The following is a 27,863-nucleotide window of genomic DNA, read 5'->3' as shown; positions in this document are numbered from 1 at the left end:
AATCAACCTACCCAACTGCAAGATTAATTATATAGTTACAATAATTAAGACTATGTGGTATTGGTAGATGGATAGATGCACAGAACAGTAGAACAGAAGAGAGAACCCAGAAAGAGATCCACAAAAATACGCCCAACCTATTTTGACAAAGGTACAAAAGCAATTCAATGGAAGAAAGATAGCTTGTTCAATAAATGATCGTGGGGCAATTGTACATCCATAGGTAAAAAAAAAAAAAGTGAAGTTTGATTGAAGTCTCACACCTATACAAAAATTAACTCAAGGGGCACCTGGGTGGCTCAGTCGTTAAGCGTCTGCCTTTGGCTCAGGTCATGATCCCAGGGTCCTGGGATCGAGCCCCGCATCGGGCTCCCTGCTCAGCGGGAAGCCTGCTTCTCCCTGTCCCACTCCCCCTGCTTGTGTTCCCTCTCTCGCTGTGTCTCTCTCTGTCAAATAAATAAATAAAATCTTTTAAAAAAATTAACTCAAAATGTATCACAGACTTCAATGTAAAATGTAAAACTATGAAACTTTTACCAAAAAAGAATAGGAAAAAATCTTCAGGATCTAGGTCTAGATAAATAGTTTTGACTTAATATCAAAAGCATGATCCATGAAAGGAAAACTCAATAAATGAGACTTCTAGAGTTAAGAAAACTTTTGTTCTATGAAAGATCCTGTTTAAGAAGATGAAAAGCTACAGAAATGGGAGAAAGTCTTTGCAAGCCACATATCTGACAAAGGACTAATATCTAGAATAAAAAGAACTCTCAAAACTCAACAGAAAAAAAAATAAAAAATAATCCAATTAGAAAGTGTTCAAAGGACGTAAGAGACATTTCACCAGAGAGGATATAATGGCAAATAAGCACATGAAAAAATATCCAACATCAGTAGCCATTAGGGAAATGGGAACTCAAACCACAATGAGATATCACTACACACCTATCAGAATGGCTAAAATTAAAATCAATGACAACACCAAATGCTGGCAAAGATGGAGAGAAAGTGGATCATTCATATATTACCGATGGGAATGTAAAATGATACAGCAACTCTGGAAAACAATTCAGCAGTTATCTTAAAAAATTAAACATGCAACTACCATGTGACCTAACAGTGGCACTCCTGGGCATTTATCCCAGATGAATGAAGACTTATGTTCACACAAAGACTTGTACAAAAATGTTTGTAGCAGCTTTATTTGAATGGATACAATCTGGAAACAACCCAGATGTCCTTCAACAAACGAATGGCTAAAGAAACTGTAATAAATCCATACCTTGGAATACTACTCAGCAGTAAAAAGGAATGAACTATTGATACACACAACCATGGTACCATGAGAGACCCCAAAGAATCTCCAAAGAATTGTTCTGAGTGAAAAAAAAAAAATCAAAAAAGATTACCGTTCTTCACAGGCAGCAACCTCTTTGACCTCAGCCACAGCAACTTCTTCCTAGAAACATTGCCAAAGGCAAGGGAAGCAAGGGCAAAAATGAACTATTGGGACCTCATCAAGAGAAAAAGCTTTTGCACAGCAAAGGAAACAGTCAACAAAACCAAAAGACAACCAACAGAATGGGAGAAGATATTTGCAAATGACATATCAGATAAAGGGCTAGTATACAAAATCTATAAAGAACTTCTCAAACTCAACACCCAAAGAACAAATAATCCAATCAAGAAATAGGCAGAAGACATAAACAGACATTTTTCCAAAGAAGACATCCAAATGGCCAACAGACACATGAAAAAGTGCTCAACATCGTTCGGCATCAGGGAAATTCAAATCAAAACCTCAATGAGATACCACCTCACACCAGTCAGAATGGCTAAAATTGATAAGTCAGGAAATGACAGATGTTGGTGAGGATGTGGAGAAAGGGGAACCCTTCTACACTGTTGGTGGGAATGCAAGCTGGTGCAGCCACTCTGGAAAATTATATGGAGATTCCTCAAAAAGTTGAAAATAGAGCTACCATACGACCCAGGAATTGCACTACTGGGTATTTACCCCAAAGATACAAATGTAGTGATCTGAAGGGTTACGTGCACCCCAATGTTTATAGCAGCAATGTCCACAATAGCCAAACTATGGAAAGAGCCAAGATGTCCAGCAACAGATGAATGGATAAAGAAGATGTGGTATATATATATATCATGGAACATTATGCAGCCATCAATAAAAGGAAATCTTGCCATTTGCAACGATGTGGGTGGAACTAGAGGCTATTATGCTAAGCGAAATAAGTCAATCAGAGAAAGACATGTATCATATGACCTCACTGATATGAGGAATTCTTAATCTCAGGAAACAAACTGAGGGTTGCTGGAGTGGTGGGGGTGGGAGGGATGGGGTGGCTGGGTGATAGACTTGGGGAGGGTATGTGCTATGGTGAGTGCTGTGAATTGTGTAAGACTGTTGAATCACAGACCTGTACCTCTGAAACAAATAATACATTACATGTTAAAAAAAAAAAAAAGAAGAAGATAGTAGGAAGGGAAAAATGAAGGTGGGGTATCGGAGGGGGAGACGAACCATGAGAGATTATGGCCTCTGAAAAACAAAGTGAGGGTTTTAGAGGGGAGAGGGTTGGGGGGATGGGTTAGCCTGGTGATGGGTATTAAGGAAGGCACGTACTGAATGGAGCACTGGGTGTTATACGCAAACAATGAATCATGGAACACTACATCAAAAACTAATGATGTAATGTATTGTGACTAACATAACATAATAAAATTAAAAAGAAAAATAAAATCTTTTTTTAAAAAGCCTTTAAAAATAAGAGAAATATCATTTATAAATTTAAGGATAAAATGCACAAATCATCCCAGCTTGTTAGATACTGTGCTCCATCCTCAGATTCTTCAGTCTGTGTTCTTTTCCTGACAATTCTATGGTGGATGAGTTGGGTGGGTGGATGGTTTCTATATCATGCAGTTACAGTTTTTTTCAAAGGAAAACATGGTTAGTGGGAAAAACCTGGGTATACCAGTTGTTCATTGTGGGTCAGCCCATGTTTCAAGGGAACACCCCAAGCCTACAGCCACCATCTAGTAAAATCTCACATTCCTTCCCACCTTCAGGAAAACCACTAGTGAAGACATCACGAGGGACTGTGATCAACACCGAGGAGCCTGCCATCACAGTTGATGTGGGAAGCACCATCAAAACAGTACAAGGAGTGAATGTAACAATTAACTGCCAAGTTGCAGGTGAGAAATGCATTCATGTGTTAATTCATCTGTTCAGATATTAATGGAACCCTGTGCTAGGTTGAGGGATACAAAGATAAATACAGATTCTACTCTCAGGGACTTAGGGCTAGTAAGAAAGCTAAGGCAAGAACCTCAGTCACCCTGAAAATGGACAATGCTACAGAAGTTTAGAGGAGGAAAGATGAATTCTGGCTGGGATGGAGGTGGTTTCTTATTTCAGCCTTGCACACTGCATGTGCCAAGATGGAATCAAAGAGTGTTCCGAGTGAACAAATGAGTGTGAAAAATCCATGGAAGTAGGAAAGCCCAAGACTGTAAGCAAACAGTGTGTGCTTTGGTCTGGCTGGGGCCCAGAGTAGAGAAATGGCGTGGAGGGGCTTAAGCTTTAGTATGCTGGGTTGCAGTTGCGCCATGGAAGACCTTAAATGCTTGGCCAAGGAGTTCAGAAAAAGGCAGAGAGTGGCATTAAGGAGCCAGACTTCCAGAAGAGTAAGCCAACAGCAGTGCATAAAATGGACTGAAGATAGGAAATACTGGGACGGAGAGGCCAGTTAAGAAGCTGTTTTAGTAGTCGGGGTGCCTGGTTGGCTCAGTGGGCAGAGCATGTGACCCTTGATCTCAGGTTTGTGAGGTCAAGCCCTGTGTTGGGTGTAGAGATGAGTTAAAACTTAAATCATAAAAAAAAAAAAAAAGCTGTCTTGGCAGTTTAGAGAAGAGATAATGGGGGCCCAAACTTAGGGCAGTGGTGATGGAAAGATAAAGGGTGGAGGAACAATAGAGAGGGGGCAGAGGTAAGACCAACAGGAATCTGGACCTTACTCTCATCAGAAGTGGGTAGGAGTCATGAACGAAAACAGTGCTATTAGGAGCTGTGATATATAGGAATTGCCCTCCAGTTGGCCTTGCAAACTCAGAGGCCTATAAGGAACAGAAAATCAGAAGGAAGCAGAGAAGGAGTAGACAATAGGGGGTAGTAGTATGTTCTTTATAAAGGTCTTTACCTTTCATTAAAAAGGCAAAAACACCAACACAGAGCCAAACAAAGCCCAGCTGCTGATTCTCCCTTCCTCTGGACCACTAGTGGGTGAGATCTACCCTAAGGGTCTTCACGCCCACAGTGCACAGAAATGAACAGCTGCTGTTCTAGGGCCCAGCTCCAGCCCCTGATTGCCATCCTCATCAGATATCCCCTTCTGTGGCAAACCCAAAGCCGGGCTCCCTGGCCATACTCAGTGGACAGAGTGGACAGGCAGTGGCACCCCTTCTCTGGGGCTTTCTTTGATCCTAAATCTCCACCCCAAAATCGGAGGTTTTACCTCTGCCTGTGATTTATAGGCCACATAACCCAGTTTAGAATAAGTAGGAGGAAGATCTTAAACTAAAGCATGTTGTTTCCAAAGAACAGTCAGTCTGGTTTTCTCTGAAATATTCTGGTAACTCCAGGAAATCAGAACTATAAATCTATCTCTGTCATCATACATTAGCTTCTCTTTGTAACACTTCCCTTGGCCTGTGTGTCCAGCCTCGTGAAACCTTCCTCAGTCATATCCCTTCTGGCCTGGCCCTCCCAGATAAGGAGTCAGACAAACCCTCTGACAGGGCTTCCCATGAAGGAGCTGGCCTTCATGCAGGGACTGATGGTGCATGTGGGGCCTTCTGTGCACAACCATCATCCCCCCCCGCGGACCACTGTGAACATGTGCTCCAGAGACACAACACTGACTGGAGATATAATGGACCATGCTAGATCTCTTCTTGAGAGATGAGACGGGTAGGAGTAAGAGAATGGAGAGCAAGGGGGCATGCAACAAGGATGTGGGCGCTTAAAGGAGATTGAGAGAACCAGAATCCAGGTGAGGAAGCATTTACCGTGGGGAACCGGGGACACTAAAACCAGCTTTGGCCAATTCTTTCTTGCCACTTGGTGCCCTGTCTCCCTGACTTCATCCAGAGACTCGCTCTTGGTGACCTTATCGTGAGATCTCAGTTGTCATGCCCACTTTTTGCCTGGCCCTGCACATGACAGTCTTTATTTTGATTTTTATGCATAGAACTATGTGTGTTAATCATGGTTGACTAAAATAAATCTGTGTATCTTTGTCATTATGCCTTTTGTTAAATAAGGTATTTATTCAAAGTGGTGGGCAAGAGCCTGCTTTTGATTACACAGTCGGTCTGTGAATTTGCTGGACAAAGAAATCATCCTTGAGCTGAGTCTCCCATCAAAATACTGAGTGTTGTAATGCGCAATAGCAGTAGGAATGACTTTTACTTTACTAATATAAGTGGCTCTATGGCTCTCTTATGGTGTAATTTTAATGGCTATTTTATAGTCCATATTAAGAATATTACATTATTTATGTAGAGTAACTCATGTCCTCTATGTATGAGTTGTTAGCAGTTTCTCATTAAATAACTTTTTGTACATATATGCTTTACCTTATAAGATGCAGCCTCACAAATTCTTCCCAACCCTTGAACATAACAAATATTAAGCAATGAGTATGATGAGCATTCTTTTTGAAAAGTGATCCAATCCAGTGTATCACTCCCATACTTTTTCTCTACTTGAGAAAAGTTCAGGAGACCTAGTAAGAGATAAAGGGTTGGGGGAGGAGGGAGTGTTTCAGTCATTGGGACCAGCATGTGCAAAGGGCCTGAAGTAGAAAGAGCAGCCTGCCTCTAAAGGAGTCGAATATGGCTGGGGTGGCTGTAGTTCAGACAACAGAGAAGAAAGTAGCATGACTTGTGGCTGAAGGGTGGGGGAGAGCAGACAGGGGCTAGATCTTACATGCTCTCATAGATTATGGTACAATTTGAGATTTTCTTCTAAGAACAAAGGAAGTTTTTGAAGGACTTCAGAGATAAAATTGTTAGGACTGGTGATGCAGAAATAAATAGTTGAGGAATCAGTGACAGGTAGTATATTCATTAAGGTAGGCTAGATTATGCTAATAAGACCCCCAAACATATCATGGATCAAACACAACAGAAGTTTATTATTATTTACATAAGAGTCCAGAGAGCTGGCTGCCCCACACAATCAGGGTCATGGAATGCTTGTGGCTCTAACACATGCCCTTCAAGGTCTCCCCAGGGGTTATCTCTAACCTGTCAACCAGAAGAGGGGGAAAAGAAAAGCATGGAGGGTGGTTGGGAAGGCTTTGAAGGGCCACACCTGGAAGCAACACATATTACCACTTCTCACGGTCCCTCTTGTCACCTGGCCACTCCCAACCACAAGGGATATTGAGCAACATGGCCTGGATGGGCACCCAGGCAAAAGAGGGAAACCGGTTTGGTGAACCACTATCAATGTCTGCCCCAGTCAGTACAGAGAAATGTGGAAGGCTGAAAACCTCCTTTCCAGACTTCCGTGGCTCTTTAGAATAATTGCCACGGCTGACGTTTTAGTTACTGTATCCTTTCCTTTTCTTGCACCAAGCCATGGAAGAAGCTGCTCAAGGGCATCATGTCAAGGTGCGCCTTTCAGGGGACACCCCAGCTCGAGATGCTGACAGGCTGTGTGTTGCAAGCAGCCTTCCAAGTATAACAAGTGGTCTGGTTAGCAAGAATATCCTATCTGGGATTGAAAAAAGACTATTACAGCATCACCCTACCTGGCAGCCCCGTGGAGATGAAAGGCACTAATCCTTATAATCATCTCAAGTTACAACCCATTATGACCAGACTCATTTACTGATTCTTTCAAGCAACAGGGAGAGCATTGTGTTGTTGATAAGATATGCCACCAAAGGGAAAAAGGCAAAGCAGGGTTTTTTCCTCCTCTGTTTTATACACAGATCATAGCAGGGAGGCCAGACTGTGGAGCCTATCCAAGTAACTTGTCAACAACATAGCGTTGGACTGTGTTCTGTGGTAGAGTATCTTTTCTGTCATTTTTTAGACATTTCTTTTGGTAAAATGTGTGGTCACATCACAACAGCCTAGGAAAAAGAAAAAAAAAAGTCTCCCACAACCTGACCAACTTCTCAACAAGAAGAGAGCTAACAAAGCCAGCACGCATGGGTTCCAGAAACCCCTCCTCACAATAATCTTGGTGTTACAGCTACAGCGGAAAGGTTCATTCTAGAGTAGAAAGTAAGAATTTGACAGTCCAGAAAGAGTAGCGTATCCCTGGTGGTCTAGTGGTTAGGATTCGGCGCTCTCAGAAAGAGTAGCATTTCTGATCTTCTCTGAAGAGGCAGTTGGGTCCAGGGGCAGGCAGCGTGGTGCACAGGGTAAGGTGGGGATCCGTGGCATCAAATGGATGAGTGTGGATCTCCACCCTGCCATTTGTAGGTCACTGATTGGCCATGGGGTGAGGGGTAGGGAGAGACAGAGGCTATGTCCCCACGTAATCAGTCAGGGATTCAAACTAACATCACTTTAGGCAGATTTTTTCATCTCTTTGAACAATGTGATTATCTTTATAAAATGTTTGGCTTATAGCAAATGTTCACCAAGTGTTGTTTCTCCTCTCACATGTTCAGGATATTTTGCACAGTCCCTGACCTTCGTGCACTCCCTGTGTTCAGCTATTCTGAACGTCGGTCTTGGGCATGTGTATCTGGTACCTTTTCAAGGGACTCTGGCTTAAACAATGGCTGGTGATGTTCTCTTCAGGCTCATTATCATCTCTTGAGGGGGAAGAAAAAAGGGAAAAAAGCTCTCTGAGGCCTCGTTAATGTTTCCTCTTCCTTTCTTCTATGTTTGAAAGATGTTAGAGTCAGTTGTGAAAGAGACTAAAGAGATTCTAAAGTATCTTTTTCTGCCTGAGGCCCACAGTCCCAGGCAGGAAGCCCCTACATGTGCCACCAGGCACAACTCCTCCATCAGCAAATTCTCGATGCAGGTCCATGCTGAAGTGAGCCTGACAGAGATTTGCTAGTAAATATATTAAAGAGCGAGTCCTACATAATTTCTCTCCCTTTGGCATAGCCATCACTTCTCTAAGGTTTTAGCTGTACAGAGACTGGAGGTAACTTCCTTCGACCCCTTGCTATCCTGAACGTTTGCATTTCTCCCATGAGCCCCCCACCCCCTACCCTACCTGGAGAATTCAGTCCTTTTGATAAGCACCTGTCTTATGCTGGCAAACACTCCGATTTCATGGGGCGGGGGGACATGAGGCAGAGTGATTAAGGGAATGGAAGAGGCTTGGACCCACTTCCTGGGGAAGTGAGAAATGGCTCCAGGTCTTTCTCAGGGCCTGGGTTCTCTCCCTCTGCCTCTTGTTTCTCACCCGCCCCACACACACCCCAATTTCCTCTCTTCTCCTCCATGTCTCTGCCTCTGGCTGTCGGGCAGGAGCACGGGCCCTTCCAGAGAAGGATGTACTGGGAGTAGCTGGGAGACTTGCTGCAGGATTGTCCATGTTGCAGAGATCCTCAGGAGTGTTGGCGCCGAAGACACACATACCATTCCCATCAGCACAGTGGTGGAGAGAGTGTTCGCTCCCCCATTGACTTCGTGGAACCGAGGGCCCATTTAGTCCAGCTCCCTTACTCTACCTGCCTTGCTCTAGAACAGTCTTAGGGCCTAGCGGGGATTGTGTGCTTGCTACCCACAGCACTCTTCAAAAGAACATGCCAACCTACCCGCTGCGTGTGAGCGCTTCATAACAAGGGAAATACTGACAGAAAATGTTTTGTAGGACCTCGATTCTCCTTGTGTCTTCAGGACAGAAATGGCAGGGAATGTTTTCTTTAGCGTACCTTTCGGAGGCTTTCTCTTGAATGCTGTGGATTTTTTTTTTTTTTTTACGTAAAAACTAAGCTCAAGGTCCAACGGCCAAGCTAGTATGGCTAGACATCATGATGCTCTTGCTCTCCCTAGTGGTGCTGCAATGAAAAATCAGCTTTTCTGCCTCTTACCTGCCTCTTCTGTCCAGGTATACTCTGAGGCCGGGCCAGCCTGGTCCTTCTCCTGCATTTGAGCATCAGGCATCATGAGGTATGCCTCTCCCGATGTGCCAAGCCTGCAGTATCTGAGTCTTTATCCAATTTCAGCAGCCCTGCCTCCTCCTTCCAGCCAGTTTGGTGATTCTTAGTGGTTTTCATTAAATTATTGGTAATTGGAAGAAAAGAGAAAACCAGAGAATCACCCCTCTGGTCCTTGTAATAGGGAGGAAGGCTCTACAGATTGGCCAGACACTTTGACCACCACCTTGGGCCACCGCTCCAGGCCCACCTGAGGCAGCCGAGCAGGCAGGATACCGGTGAATTCCCACAAGGCAGTTCATCATTGTTGAGGGAGTGTGAGGCCACCTTCCCGCCTCCACCCCACTTCCTCCTGCTGGGAGCCCAGGAGCAGCAAGTGCCCAGGGGGCCATAATTAGGGCGGCCACTGAGCTGGGTGTTACAGAGTAGACTGCTGGCAGATTCTGTTCAGCAGATTCAAGGACAAGTAACAGGTACACAGGCAATCCCTTGAAGACGTCTGTGTCCTCACTACTAGGCTGCCCATTAAGGGCAACACTGTCCTTGCCCCAAATGCAGCATGTAGCCCCAACTTAGAAAAGCACAGGACAAAAAATCAAGCCCTTTGATTCTTTCTGGCTTTGACCCCCATTGACCAGGATTTGACATTATTAACATACCCTGGATATACACCCAAGAGTTCTGAGTAAACTTTTTGAACTGGGCCAGCAGGCTGAGTGGCGGGGAACGGAGCTTTCTGCTCCCCAGAGACCTGTGAATTGATGCCACAGATTATCTGTCTCCCAACTCACTCTGAGCTCAGCCTCCTGCGGGGGCCCCCTATGCAGACTATCTCAGAAGGCTTGTCCTGGCCCGGGGCCTGCTTGCCAGCATGGCAACCATCAGGAAACTTCCTAAAGCACGACGGCTGCCCCCTTGTCTTAGCCTACTCAGGTTGCTATTACAAAATATCCATAGATGAGGTGGCTTAAATGTCCGAAATATATTTCTCATAGTACTGGAAGCTGAGAAGTCCAAGCTCAAGGCGCCAGCCCATGCAGGTCTGTTGAGAGCTCTCTTCCTGGATTGCAGACCTCCATCTTACCACGTCCTGACACGATGGAGGGAGAGAGGGCTCGCTCTCCGGTCTCTTCTCATAAGGGCACATTATAATCCCATCATGACAACCCCACCCCCCTAAACCTAATTACCTCCAAATACTATCACATTGGAGGTGGTTAGAACGTAACAACATATGAATTTGTGGAGAAACACATTCAATCAGTGACGCCCCTAAAGGACAGAGCCCAACTTCCAAAGGCAGGTACTCCATTCTAACTCATACACACCCTCCCCAACTCCCTCTCACAAACACGAATCTTGGACTGAAGAAAGAACAGAGTACTTTCTTTTTGTCTCTTTCTTTTGTCTCTTTCTCTGTGGTGCTATGGCCATAGCTCTGTGTTCTCTTGTTCTAAGAAAATACATAGGATCCAAAAATTACAAGCGTGTTTTCCATGTATAGTGTCAGTTCTGGTAAGGTTCCAGCAGCTTTCTTTTGTCTGATTCATACCAGACAAAATACTAATATTTTATAGCTTTTAACTTTTTACTGAAGTGTAGTATCTATACAGAAAAGGAGACATATCATAAAGGTACCAAGCCCACCAAACCAGCCCTTGGGTCAGGAACCAGAGAATTACCCGCGACCAAGCCATTTGTCCCCTCTTAGTCTCAACACCTCCCTGTTTGTCCCTCCCTCTCACAGGAGCCACCACCCTGACTACTAACAGCGTAGATTGATGTTATCAGGTTTGTCACTTACAGAAATGAGATCATCCAGGGTGTACTCTTTTGCGTCCAGCTTTTCTTACTTAATGTTTGTTTCATGTACTTGTCAATCATTCACTTTCACCGCTGTATAGATTTGGGGCTTATGTCTATCCCTGCTTTCCCCACAGAGTTTTGGGTACTTTCCTTCCATCTTGGCAAGTGCCCTTTACCAGCTGCCCACTTCCTGTTCTGTTAACTGGCCTCTCTCTTCCTGCCTCTTCAGTGTGAACTTTAAAAGGCTAAAGCTCTCGAGACCACGGAGAGGTCGCAGGTATTATTTAGTTTGGCCAGAGGATGGTAGAAGACGCCCATGCAGATGCTTCCTGCAGAGTAGCCCCTGGGAGGGTCCGCCAAGCGGTGGTAACTGCCTCTGGGGTCACCTGAGTGTGTTTTGCTGATGTGTTTATTTTTTTTCTTCCTAGGTGTGCCTGAAGCTGAAGTCACTTGGTTCAGGAATAAAAGCAAACTGGGCTCCCCTCCCCATGGGCACGAGGGCTCCTTGCTGCTCACAGACGTGTCCGCCTCGGATCAGGGCCTGTACTCCTGCAGGGCAGCCAATGTCCATGGAGAGCTGACTGAGAACACGCAGCTGCTGATCCTAGGTAAACACCTCGAGGCTGACCGTCTAGCCCACCCTCCACCTCCCTTTATCCCTGATCCGTTTAATTACATAAAAGCAATATGCCTTCCCTTCCTCCCACCTTAGGGCCTTCCAGTAGAAAGAACACAGACTCAGGGGCCAAGCAGACATCATTTTGAATGCTGGCTCTACTGTTTATTCAGTGTGTGACCTTGTGTGACCTTGGGCAACTCAGTTACCTTACTGAGCCTTAGATGCTGGTCTTGATGGGGATTGTCCATGTAGGGGGAGGCGGCTGTCAGCCAGGGCTCAAGAAGTAAAGAAGTTATTGTTAATTTCTTATGCATTAAGGACTTCTTTGAGCATCAAATGAAAACTATTGATGACCCCCTCCAGAAAAATTCATACATATAAAATTTTTCATAGAATTTTAGGAAGTTCATAGTCCAGCCTACCTGAAGTCCACATGGGTACCCCCGTGTCTTAGTCCTTTCAGGCTGCTAAAACAAAACACAAACTGGGCAGCTTATAATAACAGAAGTTTATGTCTCACACCTCTAGAGGCTGGAAGTCCAGGATCAGGATGCCAACATGGTCGGGTTCTGCTGAAGCCCCTTCTCTGGGTTAGACCACTGGCTTCTTGCTGTCTCTGCCCATGGCAGAAGGAACAAGGCAGCTCTCCAGGGTCTCGTGTATAAGGGCACTAATGGCCATTGTGAGGGCTCCGCCTCACCTCCCAAAGGCCCCGTCACCTAATACCATCACCTTGGGGGGTTAGGACTTCACCTATGAATTTGAAGGGACACAGACACTCAGACTATAGTACCCCCAAATATAAGAACCTCTGACTAAAGAGTCTAACACAGTTCTTGGCATAACACAGATATTAGAAATAACAACCACTGGGATACCATCTAATATTCACTGTTGCCCAGTGCCGGACTCTGCCATGTTGTGAACAATAACCCTTCCATCCCCTGGACTAGGGACCCTGGGCTTATCTGCCCCAGGGAGTCTGGAACTTGGTGGGATGCAGTAAAAAAGCTTGTTTTTGTCTTACCTTTAAAAAAAAAAAAAAAAAGCTCTCTATTCTGTTTCATTGATCAATGTGTCTGTTTTTGTGCCAGTACCATGCTGTCTTGATGATGACAGCTTTGTAATAGAGCTGGAAGTCCGGAATTGTGATGCCGCCGGCTTTGCTTTTCTTTTTCAATATTCCTCTGGCTATGCGGGGTCTTTTCTGGTTCCATACAAATTTTAAGATTATTTGTTCCATTTCTTTGAAGAAAGTTGATGGTATTTTGATGGGGACTGCATTGAATGTGTAGATTGCTCTAGGTAGCATTGACATCTTCACAGTATTCTTCCAATCCATGAGCATGGAACGTTTTTCCATTTCTTTGTGTCTTCCTCAATTTCTTTCATGAGTATTTTATAGTTTTCTGAGTACAGATCCTTTGCCTCTTTGGTTAGATTTATTCCTAGGTATCTTATGGTTTTGGGTGCAATTGTAAATGGGATCGACTCCTTAATTTCTCTTTCTTCTGTCTTGTTGGTGTATAAGAATGCCACTGACTTCTGTGCATTGATTTTATATCCTGCCACTTTACTGAATTCCTGTATGAGTTCTAGCAGTTTGGGGATGGAGTCTTTTGGGTTTTCCACATAAAGTATCATATCATCTGCAAAGAGTGAGAGTTTGACTTCTTCTTTGCCAATCTGGATGCCTTTGATTTCTTTTTGTTGTCTGATTGCTGTGGCTAGGACTTCCAATACTATGTTGAATAGCAGTGGTGATAGTGGACATCCCTGCCATGTTCCTGACCTTAGGGGGAAAGCTCTCAGTTTTTCCCCATTGAGAATGATATTCGCTGTGGGTTTTTCATAGATGGCTTTTATGATATTGAGGTATGTACCCTTGATCCCTATACTCTGAAGAGTTTTGATCAAGGAAGGATGCTGTACTTTGTCAAAAGCTTTTTCTGCATCTATTGAGAGGATCATATGGTTCTTGCTCTTTCTTTTATTAATGTATTGTATCACATTGATTGATTTGCAGATGTTGAACCAACCTTGCAGCCCAGGGATAAATCCCACTTGGTTAGCCTGGTGATTGGCTATTAAAGAGGGCACGTTCTGCATGGAGCACTGGGTGTTACACGCAAACAATGAATCATGGAACACTATATCAAAAACTAATGATGTAATGTATGGTGATTAACATAACATAATAATAAAAAAAAAAGAAAGTTAAAAAAAAAGCAATGATTAGAGCCCTCATGCTAGTTTTCTCACTAAGAGAAAGCTATCGTTCTAAGAAGAAAAGGAAACTATGAGAAGTATGAAGAATCACACACCATACATACATACACACACATTCATATATTGGAGACCTCCTTGGGGAAAAATAATTAAACTTTATACTCGTATTTCCATACCTCCAATTGCTGATAGACCAAAGCCTAGGGTCTCTAGCCCTTGCCCGCTCAGGTTTCAGAGAGGCCCCGGCAGGTTTCCATCTCACCAGTGGCTGCATAAACCTCCAGTCATCTTAGAAAGCCACAGGAAGGCAGCTCCATGACAGATGTCATTTGTTCTGTGTTGGGTTTCATCCGGCTGAGCTGCTTGCGAGTCTGGAGCCCGGGGCCCAGGCACGGTTGCCCCACACTGAGTTAACGGGGCTTCCTGTGGGCTTTTCCTCCTGAAATAAGCCTTGATTGTCACCTGCACTGACAGAGAGAAGAGCCTAGGATGCGTGGTTGCTACAGTAGCTTTGCCAATGAAGGGCATGTGTTCTGCCAGGCAGCTCTTGCAGCACTGTGACTGAAGACCAGTGTGACCGTGAACATGGAGCTGGTTGAGTAGGACATCTTCCCATTTTAATCAAACGTGATGGGAAAAAAAAAAAAATCACTGTTTAGACTCTTAAGTGGAGGGCTTTTCTTGATCAGAAGCCTTGGTTTATTAATCCAAGTATTTTTAGTTGTATGGGTGGCTATGAACATAGAAATAATGTCTCTTTTTTTATTTTAATCAGCCAAAATGGGGCTTAATTTTTTTTTAAAGATTTTATTTATTTATGAGAGAGAGAGAATGAGAGACAGAGAGCATGAGAGGGAGGAGGGTCAGAGGGAGAAGCAGACTCCCTGCCGAGCAGGGAGCCCGATGCGGGACTCGATCCTGGGACTCCAGGATCATGACCTAAGCTGAAGGCAGTCGCTTAACCAACTGAGCCACCCAGGTGCCCCGGGGCTTAATTTTTAAACAAGGGATTTTGTGTATAAAACTGAGCTTTCAGGCCAAACTCTGTAGCATGGAAACTTGATATGTAATGTGACTTTCATTCATTTATTCCTGTGGCCGTTGAATGAATATTCATGACATATTGCCTCTAAGTTCCATCTCAAGCATTGGGATAAATTTAAGAGGTGACCTCTGTCTTTGGAGAATTTACGGTTTCCCTCTGAAGATCAAATGGACATGCACCAAAGAAGAACAATATGATAGAAGTTCTAAGGGCATTAGGAGGGGCTGACATTTGGCCCAGGAAGATCTGATGGTTTTGAAGATGGGACATAACCTCCCTTTTTGACTTTTAGGAAATAAGCAAAGGTTTCTTGAGTTTAATATTCTTTTTTTAAAGATTGATTGATTGATTGATTTGAGAGAGAGTAAGCACAAGCAGGAAGGGCAGAGGGAGGGAGAGAAACTCAAGCAGACTCCCCACTGAGCAGGGAGCCCAACACAGGGCTGGATCCCATGACCCCAAGATCATGACCTGAGCCAAAACCAAGAGCTGACTATTAACTGACTACACCACCCAGGCATCCCTTGAGTTTAATATTCTTGAGGGACTATTCAGTATTCAATTTCAATATCCTCAAGGGAATATTAAAAAAATGGGTGATGGGCATTAAGGAAGGCACATGTTGGGATGACCACTGGGTCTTGTGTGTGGGTGATAAATCACTGGATTCTGCTCCTGAAACCAGGGAGGCACTATATGTTAACTAACTTGAATTTAAATTTTAAAAATTAATTACTTAAGTTTAAAAAAATAAAAAAGATGGGAAGAAGAGACTCTAGGCTGGAGTAAACTACTACCATCAGTTCCTAAAATCCTGGTATTTCAGAGTAAAAAGAGATCTAGGAAATGATGAGCTTCCTCACCATTTTATAGACAAGGAAACTAAGGCTTAGAGGAATTAAGTGACTTGCCCAAGTTAGTGAATGACAGAGCCACAGCTCAAATAGAGCATTCCCGAACCCAAACATGATGTTTTCACCTATACCATATAAAGAAGATTTTTAAATTATATATAACATATATAATGTCTTTATAATTTATATATATAGATACAGATATAAAAATCTCAAGCTCATCATTGTTTTCTGTATGCAATGGTTTTTTGCAGTCAAGGCAGAGTAGACAGAAGGCATATTTCTGAAGCGGACTCTCAAGCCATTATGGCTTACTTGCCACCCTTAACAAGTATCTGACAAGGTGACAGGCACAAAATCGGCCCTCACTGAACACTAATGAAATGACCATCAGTTACAAAAGAAATACTCCTGCTTCTCTTCAGACTCCAACAAGTGCTCTAGAGAAAAAGATGGGAGTCCACCTTGGGAGACGTAGGAAGTGGGGAAACAAGATTCTGCTTCTTTTCTCAGAGAATCTTGAGTCCTCTCACCACCAGCTTCAATAGGTGCTCTCCTCTTTATTTGTCCAGTGGAAATGATAAGCCACTCTATTTCCCATTTGTGTCACTTTGGGCTCTGGTTAACTAGACCCCTGATGACTTCAGCCCTAACTCCTTCTAAGATTTTAAAGAACAAATCATCCCTGTCCTGCTTGTCTGGTCCTACCTGGGCATAAAAATCCAGACCACAAAGCAAATTCACTTTATCAACTTCATAAATAAACTTTTTTTCATAGAAAATGTCACTGGTAGGCTTTTTTTAAATAATAAATTCCTGGGTCACCTGGATAGTGCAGTCAGTTAAGCATCTGACTCAGTTTTGGCTCCAGGTCATGATCTCAGGGTCGTGAGGCTGAGCCCCGTGTCAGGCTCAGTGCTAGGCGTGGAGTCTGCTTAAGATTCTCTCTCTCCCTCCCCCCCTTCCTCCCCCCCCCCCCCCCGACATGTGTGTGCACTCTCTCGCTCTCCCTCTAAGATAAAAAATTCCTGTGGTGATGTATCCCTATCTGTGGGGACAGTAACAGAGTGCTCTAAAGGATACCGTAAGAGTTAAATGAAAAAAGGAATGAAAACTATTTAACACAGGACTTGGCATATAATAAATGCTGAAGAAGTGTTGGCTTTTTAAGAGTATTTTTATAATATAGTTTAATTTGCCTACACATTTATAGAGACCCAGTGGTACTGTGGTATAAAGTGGTATACAGTAAGGAACTCCTAAAATCAACATGCCTGATTCTTATTACTGACCTTACTGTTTTGGGCATCAAATACTAAGCTGGAAATTCTGACTCACCTTGATAGGTACACTTTCTCTGTGGGAAAAAAATGATGCTAAAAGGCAACCATAATGCCTGCCTTAAATACATGCCCATCTTCCCTTCCCCCCTTAATACAGCCTTTATGCTTTAACCTGCCTGACTCCCCATCTGCCTTCCCACAGATCCCCCCCAAGTCCCCACACAGTTGGAAGACATCAGGGCCTTGCTTTCAGCCACTGGACCGAACCTTCCTTCAGTGCTGACATCTCCTCTGGGAGCACAGCTGGTCCTGGATCCTGGGAATTCCGCTCTCCTTGGTGAGTCCAAATCTCTGGAACATTGGGCTGAAATCCAGGGCTGGACAGGATTTATGGATGGGTGACTGCTTGCAGGTGGGAGGGAGGCAGCAGGAGGGGGTGGCCAACAGGAAATCACTAAATTGCCTACAGAATCCAGACTCACCAGTGGAAACTTGGCTGACTTTCCATGTGAGGTGAGTGCAGATCTTAGTCTGGACTCTAGCTTGTCTAGATTCCAACATGGCTCCTTTCTGAATCCTCTTGGGCTAATACCACAGTCAAGATCCTCTCAATCAGATTGACTCACTGAACAGTAAGTAAGTAAAAAGCAGAGTAGTAAAAATAGCTCCTATATCTCCTCTCCCCTTGCCAACCATACCCCAGTGTGCCGCCATGACCTCCTCATAACTAAACTAGAGCTATCATCAGCTTTCAAGAAGAAAAAGCTAGATAATTCTATTTAGGCTAGCCTTCTATAGGTAGGGCCTGAAACCAACACAGATGGACTCCTCAAGCAAGTGTTTAAATAGCTTTACCAAGTATAGCTTCTCTGGCATCTGTCAATGGGAACCTTCACCAATTATTGCCCACATGGCTGGTGCCCTCTGGTAGCAGAGAGCTTTATGAGGGCATCCAGGCCCTGGACCCTTCACACCAGAATCATGGAGATGCCACAGGAACCTCTGTACTCCCGTTATGGCTTCTGGAGAGGGTCAAGTCAAGGTGGAAGAGAAGAATTATCTGCCTTCAAAAGCCTGGAGGGAAAAAAAAACAGGTCTACAAAATGGGGGAAATCACCATGCTAATTCTTTGTGGCCCCAAATGTTGCTAATGGTAACTAAAATTATTCCTTTGGCTCAAAGTTGCAAGTTTCTCTTTTCTCCTCCCCACCACCTAGCAAGGAGCAGGAGGCCAAAGGGTGCCTAGTCATACTGGCCATGTTGCTAAGTCAGACTTATCAACATGGCCACAGGGACTGGTATAGGATTACAAACAGAAAGATTACCTTCAGGTTTCATTATGATCTAAAATTAACAAAGAATGCTCATAGTGTATGAGCATATGGAAAAAGCCTATAATTTCTCTGTTTCTGATCTGATCCTAAAAATAAGACACATATAATGACAAGTAGCCCTATTCTGTTTCCCATAACTTACACAAGCTTGGCATTGAGTTTTTCCACATCACGTTAATCAGAATTCATGGAAGTTTCAAACTGCTTTCTTTTGGCTTATAAATGGTAAAAGTATTCCAAATTAAATGTGAGTATTGTAAACTTTTTTTTATTTTAGACTCATCACTATGAGAAATTGTCATAACTATTAATCATAGCCCAGTCACTAGCAGAGTGTGCAGCAATGGTTTATTTTCAAGTTCAGTAACTCTTGGGTCACTCCGGTGCCATTCAGCATGCTGGAAAAATTAACCTGCTCATATTTTTCCGTGATAGTTTTACTTTCTTTCTCCCTATTCTGGAATAATATTTTGTCTCATTGTAGTCATAAGCAATAAGAATTTATTGTGCTTTATGTTGCTGCATTCCATTGCTAGTTTATAGTGCTCTGTTACCTTAGACTGGTATTTAACTCTAACAGTTGAGAGACACCGTAATACCCTAGTTCACATCCAGACTGTTCCATTTGAATGGGACAGCGAGTCAGTAACCATAAGTTCCCTGAACGTAACTGCTTAGGCAACATGGACTCTAGCAGGGAATGTTGATGCCTCACCAGCATTGTGCTATGGGAAATAGAAAGCAAACACATACACACACACACACACACATATTTATGATGTGAATGTTTTAAATATTTGCCTAGACTCAGCTGATAGTAAATTTGGCAATCACATTCTGGAATTATTACATAAACACTTTTAAGAGATAATGTCTTACAGGTTTGGCAAACTATAGTCCCGGGGCCAAATCTAGGTCACTGCTTGTTTTTGTAAATAAAGTTTATTGGCATGTAGCCATGCCCATTTATTTACCTATGTATTGTCTGTGACTTCTTTCATGCCATGATGGCAAAGTCAACTACTTGTGACAGAAACCATACGGCCCAGAAGCCTAAAGTATTTCCTTTCTAGTCCTTTAGAGAAAATGTCTGCCAATCGCTGATCTAGTCCATCCACCTCATTATGTAGAAAGAACACCAAGGTCTATGGTGGTGATCACACATCTCTTGTTTCTGAGGAGGACCAGTCTTTGCACCGTACCACTCTGTCTTTTATCCTGTCACTAGGTTAGGTTTTCTCCATGAAGTAAAATAGCCTGAAAGAAAAAAGCAAGCCAACAAACCTGACTTATAGTAGTAGAAGTCTTTCTCAGGAAGGTCAGGAAAGAGAGGCCCTAGATTTTTGTCAAAATTAGATGACCTTGGGTGCTTCCAATAAGAAAACACATGATTATATGTGGCTTAAGAAAAGCAGTTCAATCTCTTCTCAGCCTATCTTATTTAGGTCCAGAACCTGTTAGGATGTCTCACAGAATGTATCCATAGGGTTTGGTCCACCCCCCTATATTTAGTCCCAAACTCTCCTTCATGAGCAAGCAAGCTGAAATGCCCAGGCAGAGGGACTCCTGACTTCTCTGCTGGAACCTCATGCCATGCTAGTCTTATAGAGAGCCAAACAGCACAAACCTTTTCTCGTCCCTTGTGATTTACCAAGAGGAGAGAGATTCAGTCATTCAAACCTGGGTTTGCAGAGTAAAGTTTTCCCATGAAAGAAGCCATTGTGCCTGGCCCCTCTCCCCAGCCGGGGGCTCAAGGGTCACAGCCAGCACATGCAGCAGCCTCTCAGCAGCATCAGCAGGCCCTCCAGGGCCCTGCATGGTAACAGTTCCACTTCTCAGAGCCCTTCCAGCCCTGGAGAAGCCAGGCAGTGAGGCCAAGGCCCACCCACGACAGCCAGGCGGTAGTGTTTTCCTTCTGACCACCGGAGACCAGCAGCCTGCACATTTTCTTCTCTATTCATTTGAAGACCTAAGAACTGCAGAGCATGGTTGGCCTAGATGCAGTTCTGACAAATCATACCACATCGATGAGGGAACTATGGCTGGAATGTATGAGACCCAGATCTAGAGTTTAGGGTGCAGTTTTTTTTTTTTAAGATTTTATTTATTTATTTGAGACAGAGAGAATGAGAGAGAGAGAGCACATGAGAGGGGGGAGGGTCAAAGGCAGAAGCAGGCTCCCTGCCGAGCAGGGAGCCCGATGGGGGACTCGATCCAGGGACTCCAGGATCATGACCTGAGCCGAAGGCAGTTGCTTAACCAACTGAGCCACCCAGGCGCCCTGGGGTGCAGTTTATAGTCATTGTTTTCATGTAAACCCCTCAAAGTAGGAGGATATTTCAGAAAACGGTTGAATAAATATTAATGTTCAAAATTGAAAGCCTTGGTGAAGGGCCTAAGAAGGCAATATCTCAAAGATAGATCAGTTTGCTCATTGAATAAATATTTGTTGAGTGCCTAATATAGACACTATGCTAGGGGCGGGGATACACAGTAAATACGATAGAAAAACCTAGCTCTCATTCATTCAGTCCAGAAAAATTTATTGAGCATTTACTAGGCATTAGGCACTGACCTAGATCTGAAGATACAGTGACACACAAGCAGATTAACATACCTGCCCTTGTTTGGCTTGAATTCCGGTACACACTTCAAGTCTGATGGGGAGAGTTATTCAAGTAAGAAGACTGTGATCAAAATAGTAACTACTGGTGCTCTGGGAACATATGGCAGAACAGCACCCTTGGCCTGAGCTTTAGGCAAGCTTTCTTGAGGAGATATTTGAGCTGAGATTAGAAGAGAGACTGGAAGCTATCCAAGTGAAGAGCGAGCATCCCAGACAGAGGAGATCCAGAGCATTCCAAGGCAGAGGAACCAGCAGAGGTTCTGAAGCAAGAAAGCCTAGAGCATTTAAGGAAGCATCACAGCAGTAACTAGGGGAGAATGGCCTAAGATGAAGGTAAAGAGAGAAGCAGGAGCAAGTTGCTGGCCCTCTGTGAGCCCTGGTAAGACTTTCACACTTTGCACTAGTTGCAATGGGAAGTCTCTGAATGGTTTAAAAGCAAGAGAGAGACATCATCTGATTTGTGTATTAAAAGCCTGTTCTGGCTACTGAGCAGGGGATGGGTTCCAGGGAAGAGACTAGGTAGAGTCCACCATTTAGGAAGTATTTCAGGTAAGAGATAACCATGGGTGAGAGTAGAGAGCTGGAGAGAATGGGAAGAAGTGAACAAATTCAGGGATTTGTAAGATGTAACACCGACAGGGCTTGGTAAATAGGTTAACGTCAGGGGCCAATGGTCGTCCATACGATTCTCTGGAAAGCTCATGTACCTGCTTTGTGCTGATGACACATTTCAGACCACTCAAGTCAACACATTGGAATAAAATGGAGACCTGCCTAGGTGTACAACTGTAGAAAGTGTTGTTAAAAGATAGTCAAAGATTTTGTTATTAAATTCTGGTTCATTTCCTTTACACACACCTGTCCAGTCTCCCTTAGATGCAGGGTCCTATGCCCTCCCCCAGCATTGGAGCTCAGAAGCAGTAGGAGAGAGAGAAAAGTCAGTCATGTGTGAGAAAAAGCTCTAAAGAGTTGCAGAAAAAGCCAAAGGGAACAGGGAAAGAAGGACCCCTTTCTTTGGCGAAGGGAAAATCAGAGTGGGCTTCAGAGAGGAACTGTTCAAACTCAGTCTTAAATGATGAGTAAAAGCATTCCAAGCACTGACGGAATAGACACTTACTGAGCAACTTCTATGTTCTGGGCACCATCGAAGGCACTGGGGATGCAACAGAGAACAAAATAAAAATCCCTTCTCTCATACAGCTTTCATTGTGCTATGGGAAATAGAAAGCAAACACAATGAAGTAAATGACATAGTATATTAGAAGGTATGGAAGGCATAGTATATTAGATAAGTGCTATGGAAAATAAAGCAGGGAAGGAAGGATGGATAGTGCCTGTGTGGGAACGAGGATGCAATTTTAAATTAGATTGGCAAGACAGGGCTCATCAAGAAAGTTATCTTTGAGCAAAGACTTGAACATGAACTGTTGAGCCTTGCATGTGTCTGGAGGAAGAGAAGAAGGGAAGAGAGATAAGAGGAAGGGGGAGGGGAGGGGAGGCAGTGGAAGAGCCAGTGTGGAATCCTTGAGGCAGGGACATGCCTAGTGTATTCAGGGAACAACAAAGAAGCTAGTGTAGTGGGGCAGGAATGGAGTCATTGGGGTTGTGTGTGGGAGAGAGAAGATCAGAGACGTAACAAGGCTGAGGGCAAATTGTGTAAGGCCTTGTAAATGGTCATGTTAAAATAGCAGTGAGAGAACTATAAATGCCCAAATTTATAAACAGACTCAATATCGCATTGAGCATCATGGGCTTTTCCAGGATTAGGCAGGGGCAGGCAGAAGTGATTTCTTTTATTGGAAACCATGTGGCCAACTGAATATTATATAGCTGACTCTAGTAAAAGAGAGGTTTATCAGGCTGGCTCTGGTACAAGCCAATATTGCTGACTTAATTTGACTCACATGTGTTGGGCACCTGCTACCTCTACCTGGCCCTGAGCTGGGCTTCTGCAGGCACGTGCCTGGCCATTTCCTTCATCTAGGAAGAGGTTCCCAATTGCACTAGAGTCCCCTGAGAAGTTTAAAAAAAGAAAAGTCCCCCCTGAGACCAATTAAGACAGAATCTCTGGGGGTGGGGGTATGCATCAGTACTTTTAAAAACTGATTCTCAGAGCTTGAATGGACTTAAAAAGTCACTTCCACATCCCTTTCTATTCATATAGAGGCTGGGGTGGGGAAATGGTAGGCTTTATCATTTAAAAAAAATTTAGCCTGGCTTTCAAGATTCCTTGCTATTCAGACATAGCCTCTGTATGGATCTTTCTATCTTATTCCTATCACAAATGATTCCTCCATTCCAATCAAACTGTTCCCTAGTAATTGCCATGGCTTTGACCCTTTCTTGCCTGGAATACCCTCCTGTCCCTTCCTTTCTAGCTAAATCCGAAGTCTTCAAGGCACAGTCCAAGCCATTCTGTGAGGCCTTCTTGTAGTGCTTCAGCCTGAGCTGATCCCGCCTTGCTGACCTCCTGAGGCACCTACTCCAGACCAGGGTTGGGCAAACCTTTTCCATAAAGGACCAGATAGGAAGGAAACACTTTATACATTTAGGGCCACAAGGTAGCTGTTGCAAGGACTCAACTCTGCAGTTGCTGAGTGGAACAGCCATGGACAATAAGAAACAAATGGGTGGAGCTGTGGTCCAGTAACACTTAATTTACAGAAACAAGGCCGGGTTTGGCGCTCAGGCCATCGCTAGTCAACCCATGCTCTAGACCACTGATAGGACACCGAGCAGACCACCGTTTGTGTTGTTATTTTTTTTAAGATTTTATTTATTTATTTGACAGAGAGAGACACAGCAAGAGAGGGAACACAAGCAGGGGGAGTGGGAGGGAGAAGCAGGCTTCCCGCCGAGCAGGGAGCCTGATGCGGGGCTTGATCCCAGGATCCTGGGATCATGACCTGAGCTGAAGGCAGACGCTTAATGACTGAGCCACCCAGGCACCTCACCGTTTGTATTATTAAAGGTATCTCCCATCTATGTCATGTCTCCCAACTAGATTCTAGGTCCTGGGGAGAAAAGAGGCTGCATAAATATTCTCAGGTGAGGGGTACCTGGGTGGCTCAGTCGATTAAGCATCCAACTCTTGATTTCGGCTCAGGTCATGATCTCAGGGTGGTGAGATTGAGCCCCGTATCAGGCTCTGCGCTGAGCGTGGGCCTGCTTAAGATTCTCTGCCTCTCACACGTACTGTCTCTCTCTCAAAAAATAAATAAATACTCTCAGGTGATTTAAAACAGGATTAGGTAGCAGGACCTTGGCTTAGAAAGTCTCTTGAGTCATTTCCATCTTATTTCTCCTATAATTAAAACTTTATCATCTATTCCACATACTTCCACTCTCACCCCACCCTGTACACTTCCTGATTATTCTGATACAGATTGGATCGAGCACTTCCTGCACCCCGTTAGAAGGCAATTCACACAGTAAAGGTCAGTCAGTACCCGCGGCCACACCTGTTGGGAAGCCACTTTTTCATGATTGTTCGGAAGACTAAGATCATCACCACTTCCTCTCTAAAGATCATTGTGGGAACGGCAAGTTCTGATGGCCAACAGTTAGATAAAAATTAATCCACCATGGAGACCCATCCCATCAGAAATTGCAGACATGGCCAGAAAAGTGGTGCGGAGAAAAGGCAAAAAAAAAAAAAAAAAAAGGGCCAGCATACTTGATGGGGGAGAGGGAAAGAAGAGAAATTTATCCTGACCTTTTTTGAAGAGACATGAGTTGGCATCTGTTTTCTCATTTATATTGAAAACCTGAGGTTTTATGTCACAAGGAAAATGCTTTTGATTTCCTATAGCTTTGCCCACAAAAAGAATATACTTTGCTATTAAGAAGAAAGGTCAGCATTTGGTTGTTGTTTATGGCACCTGCTTATGCACATTTGTCTTTTCTTTTTAATAAAATCCAAAGGAGAGAAGAGAGACCCATGGGGCCTGCAGGAAGCTCTGTAGCACATACACCATAAAACTAAATCAGGATTGCAGCGGGCATTTGCGAGGAAGCCACAGGAAGGAGGGCTGTGGTTCTTTAGATCGGAGTGAACATCCATAAATTTAAAAAGACACCAGAACATAAGTGACACTTAAAATAGTTGGACACAGAAAGTGAGGCAGTAAATCTCCCTGCCTAGCCACCGTCCCAAGCCACAGCAAGCATCCAGGCACTAGCTTATTTTAAGACTCCAAGTAGCCAGGAAATGGGGACCTTGAGAAACTTACACTTGCCCCTGCCCTTTGCTGGCACAAGGACACAATTCCCAGGCCCTCCTGCCCTCACCACCATGTTTAACGGGAATGACGTGAATGAGTCGGATGTCCCAGAAATAGACAGGTATTGAAAGTCCATCAGTGGGAAAGTGAGGAACTCTACGCTTTACCTAATAAATCCTTCCGCAGCCCTGCACTGGCTTTTGAAAATACGCACTCTGGTTCCGTGCCTTCTTGCATCTGTGTGATGCTAGAGGCAGTTTTCCGGCGGTCCCAGGACCTGGGGGCAGATGGTGGAAGGGAAGACAGGATCATGACCTAAGGCCCCTGCCTCATTTGCACAATGGGCGGGACAGTGCTGGACCTCAGCTAGAAGACCTATTTCCAAATCCTCAGCATCTGCTTCCTCTATTATAAATAATTTGTCTTAGTCCGTTCCGGCTACTATAACAAACACTACGGAGTGGGTGGCTTATCAACAACAGAAACGTATTTCTCATAGTTCTGGCACTGGAAGGCCAGGTTTGTGGTGCCTGCACAGTCATATTCTGGTGAAGGCCCTCTTCCTGTTTCAAAGCCAGCACCTTCTTGCTGTGTCCTCACAATGTGGAAAGGGCTAGGGATCTTCATGCGGTCTCTTTTATAAAAACACTAACCTTGCCATGAAGGTGCCACCTTATGATCTATATACCTCCCAAGGGTCCTATGTCCTAATACCATCACACCAAGCATTAGGATTTCAGCATATGAATCTGGTGGGAGGCACGGGGGGGGGGGGGGCGGGGGGGAACACTAACATTCAGACCATAACAATAATGCCCATCTTGCAGAATTAATTATACTAAATGAGATATCATAAGCAACCTGCCCAGTTTAGTGCTTGGTACAAAGTGGTTGCTAATAGATGTTAATTTCCTGCCTCCATCCCTTACTTCCCTGTTGAATCTATGAATCAAGAAGTCTATTCTCTTCTTCACTGTGGTGTCTGGCACAAGTTCTTCCTTATAGGACCAGAACTTGTTGCCATTTTGAGTGTAAGTTACTGGCTAAAAAATCATTCAGGAGACAGGTGCCTTACTGAAGGGTTCATTCTATGCCAGGTGCTAGGTAGGAACAGAGAAGTATGATGTATGTGCCCCCTGACACCAAGGAACTTCTTATCTAGTTAGAAACCATCAGCACAGAAGGAAGAGTAAGAAAGCAATGTAAGTTGAGGAGGAAGAACAAACAGAGTACTGAATGGCAGCTCTGTGCATTTATAATAAAAGACCAAGGTTTCGGTTCTCTCCTGAAAGTTCTGTTCCCATTTCTCCATCTAAGGCCCATGCTCTCTGTTGGGACCCTTCCCAGGCACATTAGAGTGGTTCGGAGTGCAGACTCTGGAGTCAGAAAGCCTGGCTCGGCCGTGTGGTAACAGCCTTACTACCCTGAACAAGTTCTGGAAGTTCTCTTTGCCTTGGACTGTAAAATGGAGGTAATAACTACATATACCTCCAGGGCTTTTGGAAGGAGTAAATGAGGTAATACATATAAAGTGCTTAGAATGGCTCTTTGGCACACAGTAAATGCTCAGCTAATGCTAGTCATTACTATCTTGGCAATACATGTTCTTGCCCCAGGCTTCCCCTTCTCAAAGTGGAGGAACCAGGAAACTTAAGGATGCCCTGGGGATACCATATTATATACTTGCGAGTTGCTAAGAGAATAAATCTTAACAGGTCTTCCACAAAACAGAAATGGGAATTATGTGAGGAGATGGGGGTGTTAGCAATGGTGGTAATCATTTTGCTGTAAATAAGGGTGTCAAATAAACACATTGTACACCTTAAACTTACACAATGGGTATGTCAATTATATCTCAATAAAGTTGGAAAAGGGGGAAAAAATGCCCCTTGGAGGCCAGGTCCCGAAGGCAGAGATAACCTACCTTTTCACTAACTTACCCATTTTATGCTATCTATACTTCTTTTATATATTTACCAATTAACATACTTTTTAGTCAAGTTCCCTTTGGCCATTTCAACCTCTCTCAGATAAATTAAGCAAGATAAAGGAAAAGGCTTTTGCCCACTACTGAACCAAAAAGATGAAAATGGCATGAACTTGGGAATAGGACTTGAACAATGGTCAAGTCACATAACCTTTATGAGTCTTCCTTTCTCCTTAGTAAAATGGGTTGCTAACCCATCTCTCAGGACTGATTTGAGAGTCAAATGAAATTAAATATGTAAAAACATTTTGTAAACTCTAAAGTACTCTATAAAACTTAGTTGTTGCCTTGATCCTGGGGCTAGAGGTGAGGATGGTAGTAAAGGTAGGATTTCTAGGACTCCAAGGAGAAGGCAAAGTCTCAGGGGAGATTCTGGACCACTTGTGAAGTGCTTCCACCCAAGAGTAATTTCCTTATTGTTCCTCTTCGCTGCATACTGGAATGTAGATTGCATTGTTGTTTTTTTAAGGGACCTGGGGAGAGGATGCTGACTCCTGGAGAGTGTTGCTCATAAACTACAGAGGACTCACAGCACCTGAGTTGACTTCATGGGGCAGTGGGACCTGAGCAGCACCATGGAGGATATATGGGATTAAACAGGCCAAGAAAGGAGCACGGGTGTGAGTTAGGCATCCCTCGTGAGAGCAGAGGACAAGGTGCTGTTCCACAGCGGGCCTTGGCCCATGGAGTCCA

General features: G+C 44.0%; 1 protein-coding gene across 1 annotated transcript in view; it reads left to right on the top strand.

The window, feature by feature from the left end:
• ADAMTSL1 (ADAMTS like 1) overlaps positions 1 to 27,863 on the top strand; it is a 396,511-nt gene that overhangs the window by 307,922 nt on the left and 60,726 nt on the right. The window contains exons 21-23 of the mRNA XM_034987936.1: positions 3,091 to 3,219; positions 11,399 to 11,578; positions 17,203 to 17,337. Coding sequence (XP_034843827.1) covers positions 3,091 to 3,219; positions 11,399 to 11,578; positions 17,203 to 17,337 — 444 coding nt within the window. The remainder of the gene's footprint in view (positions 1 to 3,090; positions 3,220 to 11,398; positions 11,579 to 17,202; positions 17,338 to 27,863) is intronic.

The sequence above is a fragment of the Mirounga leonina genome, unplaced genomic scaffold (assembly GCF_011800145.1).
Source record: "Mirounga leonina isolate KUSES-001 unplaced genomic scaffold, KU_Mleo_1.0 Mir_447, whole genome shotgun sequence".
Classification (NCBI taxonomy): domain Eukaryota; kingdom Metazoa; phylum Chordata; class Mammalia; order Carnivora; family Phocidae; genus Mirounga; species Mirounga leonina.
This window is presented reverse-complemented; position numbering and strand designations above follow the sequence as displayed.